General features: G+C 39.1%; 1 protein-coding gene across 1 annotated transcript in view; it reads right to left on the bottom strand.

Moving 5' to 3' along the window:
- DAPK1 (death associated protein kinase 1) overlaps window positions 1–12161 on the bottom strand; it is an 86412-nt gene that overhangs the window by 29016 nt on the left and 45235 nt on the right. The window contains exons 4-9 of the mRNA XM_084225162.1: window positions 4827–4965; window positions 2839–2968; window positions 2506–2554; window positions 2337–2363; window positions 1763–1915; window positions 1576–1621 (exon numbers count right to left, since the gene is read on the bottom strand). Of these exons, the coding sequence (XP_084081288.1) occupies window positions 1576–1621; window positions 1763–1915; window positions 2337–2363; window positions 2506–2554; window positions 2839–2968; window positions 4827–4965 (544 nt within the window). The remainder of the gene's footprint in view (window positions 1–1575; window positions 1622–1762; window positions 1916–2336; window positions 2364–2505; window positions 2555–2838; window positions 2969–4826; window positions 4966–12161) is intronic.

Raw genomic sequence — 12161 nt, 5'->3', positions numbered from 1 at the left:
TGATTATTTCCACTGATATTATAATAGTACTCCAATCATACTGTAATAATGAAGTACTTGTAAGCACATAGTTTTAATATTCAGAGTCTAGTCAGGCATACAGATGTAATTTCTTAAGAAAATGCTGTAAAGGAAATCCAGACCTAAAAATGCAATACTAAAATGTGCTTTTTCATTTTAAATGAAAACCCCCTTCAAACATCAGAACATTCTGTCTTGTCCTTCACCTCCCTCTCTGATAGAGGCATTTGATTTCCAAGATAAATCCTTTCTTCTGGGAAGATTTCCTGGCTGATTTTCAATGCAGTCAATCTTTGTAACAGTCTCAGCGTAATCACCTGGGCACTGCTGAAAAATGACTCCCTCCCCGAACAAAATCACATCCCACCTACCAGTGCAGCAAGCTCTAAGCCCTCATACTTTCCATTTTTTCATGGACTAATACTAAGCACCAATGACTAGTGAAGTACACCAAATTTTGCATTTTATGATCCCATTCTTGGAGTCATTTATATGGAGCTATATAGGCTTGGGTTGGAAGGGAACTAGTTTCAACCTTCCCTGCCATGGAAATGCAGGTAAAGATAGCAGTGGGAAAGGGCAAAAAAGGATATGACCAGTGGAGTGGGAAGCAAATGCCAGGGAAGTTAAGTTATAAAGAAAAATAATAGGGTACAAACAACCTATCTCTTTGCACGAGCGTGGAACTTGATCCAAGAGAGACCACCTTGCACAATACTTGCTTTAGTACTTTAAAATATCATGTCAATATGTTCCACACATTTCAACTATATCTTGGCAAAATATCTAGGCAAAAAGCCAGCAAAGCATGGTCAAATTTGTAGTTTGGCACTTTGGTGTAGAAATGCCTGCCCTCAGATGCTGTACTGTGAACTGGAGCAGTTTTGGCACAGGTAAATATTCTCCTAACCCATCCTCTGGGAACTTGAATGGGATCAAATACCCACTGTGCATCCCCACGTCCTGGGAAATCAATGGCACTGAATGGGCTTACTACTCACAATCAGAATGTGATACAGAGTTAAAACAAGAAGCTGCCGGGTAGTGCTACACACATTAAGAAGAATGACAGGTGCCACTTTCTCCCACTCAACCTAGCAGCTTCACAACAGCTCAATCCAAACCAAACACTGAAACACTGAAGAAGGAGGTGGACCACCGCATCAACTGCTCTCCTCAGTCTAAGGGGAAGGACAGAAGAGAGATTACTAGTTTTTTCCCAGTCTAAATAAGGGCATTAGAAGAAGAAAATTAGTGTGAATTGGACTGGATTCAGAGACTGTATGTTTGTCAGTGCAATGCTCTTTGAAGATTAGCTTCTCTGCCTGGCCATGACTTTAATTCCCATAGGGGGCTACTTCCCTACTGCTAACTCACAGAGAGCATCTATTTATGAAGCCCATATTCTGCATGTGTTAGCTTTCATACAGGCAGCTTTCCAAAACAGTAAGTTACATTAAACAATTATGAAAAATTTCCATGTTAAGGAACTTGAAAAGCATGAAATGAAGAATGATTAAAAACAGGACAACAGAGAATGAATGGCATGCTAACCTTGATCCAAGGATGCAGCAAACTGTCTTGAATAGTCATTCTCTTCCTTTAAGAGAATAAGAGATAAAACTGTTTCAGGTATTAATAAAATACATACTGGTTTGTGTTTACTAAACAATCATCTCCAAATATCATGTAATTTAAAATACTAGAGATGTAAGTGCCACACAGAAGAAAAACAACTCACTTTGGATCTTTGACTAGAAGTCTTCGTATAAAGTCTTTAGCTAGGGCACTGGTATTACTGAAGAATTCTTCTTCAAATTCATAATTCACAGCAGACACATTTGCCAGTGTTTCCTGTTTGGTTTCTCCAAGAAATGGAGATGCACCACTTAGACTGCAAGAGAGACAGAACATTCAGTACATGGTGTAACACTGCTGCTTCAGCCCTCTGAGATCAAATAACAGTAGAAAGAGAACTTTTTTTTTTTTTCCATTTTAAGGCTGCAAATCTACTTTCAGAAAGACATGATGTAGCAGGGCAAAAAACTTTGCTGTAATTTCAAAGAATACTATTAAGATATATCTGTAGGAAAGTCACCTACAGATTTGAAGACAGTTTCCCATGCTAGCTCAATGCTGATTAATAGCAATTCTTTCAATAATTATACTACTGCTTTTAAGATCGTACAACTTGAATCGTGATGTGCAATCAGAATGGTTTGATTTGTACAGACACCACCAACACCCCAGAGGATAGAATGAGAATTAAAAAACAACAGCATTTGCAAGAAACACCCATAGATTTTGGTACTTACAGAATATAAGTTATTACACCAATGCTCCTGGATTGAAGGAAAAACAAACAAAACAAGGATGAGGGAGAGGAGAGAAAAATAGATGGAAAGAGAGAGAGGAGAAAAAAAAAAGGTTAGAACATAAGCATAATCATGAGAGATTTATTTCAAGTAAGATCCAATAACTTACCACATATCTGCTTCAAGACCAAGAGGCTCATAATTTACTATTTCAGGAGCTAAAGGAAAAAGCAGCAAGGTAAGTACCTAGTGAAAGTACAGGTATAAGTCTCACTCTGAGTCCATGTATGTCAGAGATAATAAGCTAAGATGCTGATAGATTAAAACACCTTAATGCAAGTCTAATTTGAAATCAAAAGCTACAAAATGCTTATTTAAATTTCAAAATGTCACAAGTTACACACAAATTTCATAATCTGTAAATCAGCCAAGCCAAGATAAGCCACAAATACTGTTTCATAGACTGAAAAATAATGATTTGAAGAAACAACAGTTTTCTCACCAACAAACTCCGGCGTTCCGAAGATATTTTTGAATTCATTCCCAAAGTCAATTTTGTGTGCTAAACCAAAGTCAATAATCTTGATTCGAGGCTTTGGCACATTCCTGTCCAACAGCATTATGTTTTCAGGCTTTGAGAAGGAGGAAGGGGGAGAGAAAGAGAGATTACATATAGGTTCAAACTGTGGACCAGTGTTTTTCACCACTGAACATTCCTTTTTACCTCTGTTAGACACTTAAATTGTATTTTAGGCAGAAAAATCCCGTCTTTTCCTATTATGATCGAACATATACCTAAAGTAACTACAGTAAATTAGGATTTCATGTGGATGTTGAAGTGCTATGATTTCCACAAGGCTGAGGTTTTACTTCCTGTGGATACCACAGTTGCAGTTTCCACGTGGACTGACCCTAAGTGAAACACACTGTCCCCAGTAAAGATCACAGGCCCTGTGCTACGGCCATCCCAGCACTGCTGGGAGCTGGCAGGAAACAAAACCCTATAAACTAGTTACTGGTTGGGTTTACATTAGTCCCTGGAAGAGGTTTCTTTCACACCACATAAGAAGCAATCAGGGAGGTGCATCTTGTAGCCTTTGGAACTTCCAGGGAAACTTCTGGAGTGGTCCAGCTCCCAGATTTTAAGGCTCAACATACTTAAAAGGAAGGAAAAAGAGCAGGTACTACTGTCTTTTTCTAGCTTATTTTGAAATATGGACTTCACATTACTTTACATCAAAGATCTGCAAAGCCAGAAAAAAGAAGATGAAATGCCAGGATCATCAGCAAAGGGGACTGTTTCTACACTGCACCACTTGATGAGCATACAGAGACAGCTACTTAGTCTCCATGTCCTGCTGTGTCCATAAGCTGGTGTGCCCTGAAGAGGTCCTGTAGCTACATCCACCCTGTTCAGAGTGTTAAGGGCTTCTGGAGTCATTGAGGACAGCTCTTCATTGACACCCTTCTTTTACCTTTTTTTCCCAATCACAGGACCTGATATGTCCAAATGCAATTTTCTTTTCTTTCCTCCCTGCATTTCTATTGCATACTTTTATTGGTCTACACATTACTGCCTACTTTAATGCACAAATTTTTGGTATCCAGGGATGACTTGTTCAATTACAAACACATTGGCAAAAATTCCCATTTCATACTCTAAGAAATACATTCTTTTCTAGCTTTGAAATTTTTTTCTCTTGCTGGTTGTCATACAAACACCAAATATATCACTGAGGTGATGAGGATGAAACTGGAAAAGGTAGGCTTACACTGAAATCCATTCCCTTCCCTACCTCATCCCCCTTTCAGAACTACATTTCAATTGTAATGAAATAGCCATGCCTCCTTTTTCTCTCACACATATAGCTGCCCACTTCAGGAGACTTCAGGGAATGTTTAGTTGTCTACCTTTGAAAAATAAAATCTTATGGGGGAAAATGTGCTGAAATTGAAGCATTGAAAAGCAGTTGCTGAGTTTAGATACAAAAAGCTCTGCTTCTGTTATCAAAAGGATGCAAATAACAACTTTTCTGAAAACAAATGGCCACAGAAAAGGAAAAAGACAGAAGTAAAAATCTGCTGCCTGCTCCACAAAAATCCTTGTACTTAACTCAGTGCAGTTTCAATTAAGCACCTAAAAAAACCCACAGCTGAAAAAGGCATCTAGGTCAGACTGTTTCACCCAGATCCCATTCACATTAAAAAAAAAAAAAAAAAAATCACAGCCCTCATTTTTATTTCAGGTTTGCTTTCTCAGAATGGTTTAATTTCGTCAGAAGGTGCCATTTCCCCCGAAGAAACGTTTCCCAGACAGGAACTATTTACAGTTCACTAACTTCTTTCCAATGGCTGAGCTTTCCCCTGTCTACATAAGATAGCAAAACAAAACTGTGGCCAAGATCTTCACGATGACTGACTTGTGGCTAGAATTACAAAGGACTTCGATGGATGTTGATTACAGTTTAAGTTTTTATCTGTTCAACACACCTTAAGATCAAAGTGGGCAATTTGCAGAGAGTGGAGATACTGAACACCATTAAGTATCTGTTTGAGAAATTCTGTGGCTTCCTCCTCCGTGAGAGATTCTTTTTCAGCTAAGAAGTCGAAGAGCTCCCCACCTGCAACACTTGGAGAGTAGAAGCAGAGTTATTGACAAGCTGCTTTCACCAGTGGATTCCTTTTAGTACAGCTGTCCTCAAACCTTGAAAAGCCTTAAAAAGGATCCAGATGCTTTAAATGTTTCAAATATCCAAAAAAAAAAAAAAAAGAAAATTACTTAATTCAATACCCAAAAGAGTTAGTAACTTCCTCCCTTCCCCTAATAAAAATGCAGTAAAAAGAGTCTTACTTTCAGACAAAAAAAAAGTTTAGAAAACCCAAACAAACATAGTTAACAGTATTTAAATTTAAATAAAGTAAAAGCCTCCTACTCTTTGTATGCACATTTAAAAGAATATCATTAAATATGAAGCAACAAGACTCAAAACATACTAACACAATGGGACATGACATTATCTAGAAAATAAAACATGAATTGTCGCATATCAGTAAAACACCAGATTTCTACACCCTCACTGAAAAAATAAAAAATTTAAATCTTATTTTGAAATATTTATTGGCAGCTGTCCTACTATTTAGTTTCTAAACTCCCTAGAGCACCCAACTTTTGAAAATAGATTCTGTTTTTGAAATACTTATTACATGCAGCACCTATATTGTATTTGTACTCTAACCTTTTCTACAATGAAATATCCTTAAGACTGTTTCCAGCAATTGTTCTAGCCCCACATCAGAAAGAAAAGAGGAAAGGCAGAGTACATAAGCACATCTGGATTTTTGCATTTGAGAAAGAGAGGAATAAAGAGAAGATGATCCTCATCTCAGCTCAGTCAAGCAGCTCTTAACCCAGTCAACAGCATGAAGAGATACTGAAGTGACAGAACTACAGCTATTCCCAAATGACAGACAAACACGTTTCAGCTGCAGGACACACGACTGCCCACTCTGGCAAACTGCTTTTCTCATCTGTGGAAGCAGGGGTGCTACTTAGAAAAGTCTTAGAGGTTGCAAAAATGGTCATAATACCTCCTGTGGTTTTCATTGTAATGATACTAAGGCAAATTCAGAAAGTGCACCCTAATTTTTATTGCTTTTCTGCAGGAAAAGAAAATAATCTGTTCATGATTTAAAGCTCTGATTATGAAACATGAGGTGGTGATTAACATTTAACAATAGGTAAATAGTTTGGGCAAATTTCTTGAAATGCATTTGACTTCTTTATCATGTCTACTTTTTCAGGGACTTAATCTGCATTATTGTAATGCAAATTGCATGAAAAGTGTATTTTAATGAGTTCTTGGAGCTTTCATTGAGCTGCCTAGACAATAATGAGAGTATTGTTTTGGGTATTATTTATGTTGTAATATTTTCTGCATGAAAGCAATTATTGAAACAGAGTGCAATTAAAAGATAAGAATTATAGACTGCAAGGATGAGAGGTCATTTTAATGATTTTTTTGTTGCTGTAGAGACATTAAAATGGAATTCCTAATGATTAAACCCAATTTGTAATTTTAGAGAGACTGGTCAGAAGTGTCTTCCAAACAGACACACATGCATATTCTCTCACTGTTTGCTTCTGACTTAAAAAGAAAAAAAAGTATTTTCAGGCTAATGTCTGTGTCTCTGCACTGAGCTGAGCGGTGACATTCATTTCCAATTACTGGGCTAAAGGCCTTAGCATCACGTGAAGCTTGCTTCCACATGTTTACAAGTGGATGTTGGCTGCAGTTGTTGGGTGGCTGTAAACTGGAGCACAGACTTGCCCCATGGAGCAGGCAGACTCACTGTGGCTACTAGCCCAGCCATGGGCAGCTGTGGCAGCAGCCACAGCAAAACCCATCAAATGTAGGCACTCAGCGTGGTTTGGCACTGGGCTAGCTATCACACTTTGGGGAACCAGAGAAGATGGATCCTCAGCTGAGGAAGAGCTTGTAAGGCTGCACCAAAAGACTGCATCTGGTCCCACTTTTCAAGCAGTTGGAAACCCTGCAAAACAGCAAAAGCTCCTGCTGGTGCTTAAAGCATTCATCAGCCATCATAAATACAAGAGAAGTACTCAGGCAGGCATTTGCAGCAATGGCCTCTCCAAGCACTGTGCTGCTCACTCTGCAGTCTAAAACAGACTGCGACAGCGTCACACAGGTGCTGTTATGCTCCATGGCAGGCAAAGTTTGCTCTTAACTCCTCTTGGCATTTTAAAGACATGCAGTCTGTGAAACTTAATAGTCATCTATGATTATCACTTATTATACACATTCCTTATAGTCCCCCCCCCAAAAGGTTTAATTCCTAAAGGTTGCAACTTTTTGAGATATCTGCACTTGTGTAAAATGGAAAGAGCCTCTTCAGTTTCTTCTTATCAGCAATTATTCTGATTCTGTACTGCTGAGTACTATTATTCTGTCTTTACCACAGAATAATTGTGGTGACCTTTCTTTAATGACACACCATAAGCCTTATAATTGTGTGTGCAATAAAACATTATCTGCGTTTCACAGGTGATATACCTAGTGCTTGCAAATCTCAAAACCGAGGGCCAGAGAAGGTAAAAAGCTCGAAATATTTTTTTTTCCTTTTTTAAAACTGAAAGTTCATTAGCAAAAGTGGTAGATTTTTCCAATCTGTTGTGTGCTTCTTTGGTGCTTTAGTACTGTTACCCTAAGTGACTTGGCAGCCCTTGCTGAACGAGTAGGCGAGTGAGGAGGGACGAGCTGTAATGCACTCCAAGTGTTGTTCCAGGAGCAGCTGTACCCCTGCTCTGTGGGACTCTGGTGTGCCCCGTCATGCTACACATCTCACTCTTGATGTCTAGGAGGAGATCCTGCGTGGGTTCACCTCAGAGAGGGGGCCACTGTGAATTCTCCTGCTGGTAACTCCTCAGCTGTGGGGGCGAGCTCTGGAGGCTGTGTTCTCCCCTGGGGCGCTGCCATAGCTGGCAAGTGCCCATCTAGCTGTTCCTGCTGCTTGCTTATGGTAGAGACATAAAGCATGAGAGAAAAGGGTTTTTATAGCAATGATGAATTAAAGGTTATACTAGCATGCATAAGCTGGTGTGCTCAGAAATGCCTGGCTTCCCTGAAAGGTCAGAAATGCCTGGCTTCCCAGAAAGGTCTCTCTGCGACAGGCAACCTCCAAGGGAGGCCCTTCTCACCAGTGGAAGGCAGTGACCATGTCCCCATGGGAGGTTGCATTTTTCAGCTTCCTCTTCATGCTTGTCAGGAGACTGCTTATTCCTCACCCTTTTGCTGACTCAGGAGTGTCTGATGTTAGGCTGTACTACCATGGGCATACAAAAACCCTGGTATCGCTGCAGGGCAATCTTCAAGTGAGTCGTGGAGGGTTAATACAGGTCTACACTCAACATACTTTACAAGTTTGATTTCCACAGTTAATTGACTGAAATACAATGTCCTCAGAATTATCAGCAGAGCCAGGTTTCACAGATTTTGTAATTGGATTATATGTGTAGAATAACTAGATGATCTTGGCTACACTTCCAGATATCACAGATGAAGAAATGGGTTAGAAGAGGCCAGTAAAGACACTGGCTGTGTAAGCTATTGCAGCCTTCACAAGTCTCCTAAAATGCTGTTGGGGTGAAGAGTCTAGTCCTGTGCCTCAGCAGTGTAACAGAGTCCCACAATACATAAAAATTTCATGTTTTTGTAAAGCAGAGTCACCTTCCAAAGGGAGCCAGAAGGCAAGGAGAGAGCCCTATATCCCATCTCACACACAGTGTTAATCTAAAGATGACACAGGTAATTTCATATATCAGCCCCTGTGACTGGTCTTTGAGAGCATCATTTTCTTTGAAGAAGTACACCATTTCCACCTCCATTACAATGGGCCCTTGTTTCTAAATCAGCTTTGAGGATGCTGAGGCACAAACACTGCTGAAATCTGACTGAAACCAGACCATTGCGTGGGTTTCCCAAGCCACACAAACTGGGTCTCAGCCTGCCTTTGGGCCTCTACAGAGGGGCCCACACAACCAACATCTAAAAGACTGCTGCCCCCAACCACCAACTGGATAAAGATGCTTCCTGAAGGGAGCAGAGGCAAGAGGTTCGCCCAGCACTAGTACACATTCCTGTGGAGGACTTTGGAGAATCTCTGCCTGGTATCCCCAAGAAGCACAGAGCTTCTCTCTGTTCAATTTCTCAGTTTGCTGGTAGGAATTACCAGACAGTTTCCTGATCAGTTCTTCTGTGCCCTAAGACAACCCTAAACGCCAAAATGCCAGTATGTAAAGGATGTACAGCAACCTATTAACAGAGAAACTTGATTACAAATCAAGTCACAGCTAAATCCCTTTATGGCTGCAAAGCCTCCATGTTCTCCTTCACATACTGTTTCCCTCAAAAGCTTTAATTCATTGATGTTCCTGTATAAAACCTTTCTGTTTACATTTAAATTTAGTAATAATTTTGCAGTCAAAATATGCTGTTGAAATACCACGCTCAATAAAATAAGAGTTTGTGCTTTGTGGCAATCACATCTTAATTCCACCTAATTCTAATGCATTATTGACCTTGTTATAACACAGAAAGTCATAAGGGCTGAGAAAATCTATTCCATCATTATCACACAACTTTTTATATTGTTTTAAAGTAGCAGAGCACATGTTTTTAGAAGTATTTTGTATAAACATTTTCACTAAGAGCGAAGCTGGTATGTGTTATTTCACTGATACTTCTAGGCAGAAGCGCTATCTTTCCTGAAATGAGAGAAGTAAATTAAAGCTTTCAGCTGACTGTGTTCTTTCTTACAAAACGCAATAGTGGTAAAAGCATTTCCCAGCCTCCCCAAAGGAAGGTTGACAGATGTGATTGCAACCCACACACCTCCCTCTGGGAAATAAAATACATCACGCCCATGGAAAAACGATTTCTGTATAGTGCTTTTGCAAGTTGCCAGGCTTTCTTAACTATGAAACAGAACTATCGCCAGATCTCAGAGGAAGTCATTATGGGAACCTACTCAGGGAACTTAGAATCAATTAACCTTCAAAGTCAGTATGGTCACCTCACAATGTGAGTCATATGCTATGATCACACTGCTTATTATGCAACAGCACCTAAATGATAATTAATGATTATCTAAGGATTTCTAATGAATTTTAAAATCTACAAATGAACCCTAAAATCTAGGCTCAAACCCCTTAAAGGAACATTTATCTTGCTTACATTTCAAAACAACATAAACTAAGTTAAAGAAGCATGCCATCAATTTATTCCAGTTTTAAAACAGATGCAATTTGATAAATTACCTGAATTCTTCCCTAGTCCAAACATTTATTCTGTCAACTTGTAAAAGAAATGTTTTCCCTAGGGATTCTGTGGTCAAATGTGTCTTGCATCCAGTCATGCAGTTGTCAGCCCAAGACTAGACTCATGTATTATTATTATTTCTGTTTTACATAAGAATAAAGGGGTTTGCATCCACTTCGTTTCACTGCCTTTATGAATCGTGCAGTTACCAACCCACTCCTCAGAAGTACAAAGTGTACCAAACATTTTGAAACAGCAGAACAGGGCTGCTAGCTCATTAAATTACCTACTGGCTGAACAACATTGCACTTCAATTTTTCTTTATCTAGCTACCAGAAAAATGAAGACATGTTCCAGCATCACCACGCCTTTTCATTTTCATTTGTTCAGCTTCTATTAGAGATATCAACTGTTGTGAAATCCTCTCTTTTGTGTGCCAAAATTCTTCAATTATACTGAACAAGAAGCATTGGCCTCAATGGCCAGCCAGAACACACACACCAAAACCTGGACAATTTAAGCAGTTAAGTACCATTAAGGAGGTTTGGGTGGGAGGGGGCATGAGCACTCCTGTGAATCTTTTCTGCACTCAAACACCACTGGTATTTAGGTTTTCATCACTGAAGTTCCTGAAGTGCCCAGAGTCTGCATACAGCAGGTGGTTACCTTGGCCCAGCAGAGTGCCTTAGTATTTGGATCCCATCTACAACATTCAAATTTAATATATGGGGAGCATTCAGGTTTAGTAAACAAGAGCGGCAATGATTTTGCTCAGGGACTGCAGCACAGGGAAAGCAATTCTCCCTTTGAGACCTGCTCACTGTGTGGCAGAGTCACATCAGCTCTCGAGCCTGTCCTGTCAGCCTTGTCAAGCCTTTGTTCTAACCTGCCTACATATTCTCTGTGCATCTATCTGTGGGCCTGAAATTTAGGATTTTAAAATCCAAAGGTGGCACAAGATCTACAAATTAGTGTCGCAGGGTTTGCTAACTGCCTGCTACATGCCAGAAGCACCAAATATTTAATCCTCCTCTCAAATTTCAGTGCAAAGCCACTTGATAATAACTTTCTTATTTACTTATGGATAAAATTTACAAAAGTTTTAGAGTTATTTCTATGAAAAGACAACTAAAAATTAAGGAAGCCCTGTGAAGACTTCAAGCTTCTCTGGAAGACAGGCTTTAACGCTCTTCCTGAGCATAACTATAAAAAGTTAAATTAAAGCCCCAATAAGATAGAAGAGGAATTTAGAGAGTTCACAGTTACTGGCTCTTATTTGCTCTTCAATGATCAATTAATGAAATTGTCATAATTTTTTACACTAGGATGTATCATCCTCTTCTTGCACTGCTCTGTTTTGATTAACAATATGAAGCTACCACCGAAGTAGAAATTCAGAGACAGTGTGAGGCACAGGACTAAGTCTAAAATAAAGTTTATGCTTACAAATGAAGCATATGAAATGAACAAATCCTAATATTTAATGCACAAATGCTTCTAATACTTTCAAAGCTTTCTATTTTTTAAAAATTCATAAAACAGGTAATTGTCACTCAGAACCATGGTACAAGAGATAGCAATCTTAAAATAAGATTTCAATTTTAGAAATGAAGTTATGTTTTTGCAGAGAAAAGTATGAATGCCTAATCCACAGTACCAAGTAAAAGGAGTCAGGTATTGCTATCAAGCCATCTTTAAAAAACAGACCACCTGCACTGCTTTTGTGAATTTTAAGGAATTACTGTACAATATAGGATGAAAATATTTATTTTTTGTGTTGCAGCAAGAAACCGTAACCAAGGCTCCACAAAGAACCACAAACTGAGTATATTTTACATCTGCAGTCTAAATAAAGGCATAATAAAGTGGAAGAGAAAATGAATGGAAGAGAGAAATTATGGATCCAAGGCCAGAGAAAGGGTAACCAAGTAGGTGCAAAACACGCTTGAGGAAAGAAAATAATTATCTCTGCAGAGACATCTGTGTTTTC

This window comes from Fringilla coelebs (assembly GCF_963513975.1).
Source record: "Fringilla coelebs genome assembly, chromosome: Z".
NCBI lineage: Eukaryota > Metazoa > Chordata > Aves > Passeriformes > Fringillidae > Fringilla > Fringilla coelebs.
Note: the sequence above shows the minus strand (reverse complement) of the source record. Positions and strands in the feature narration are given on the sequence as shown.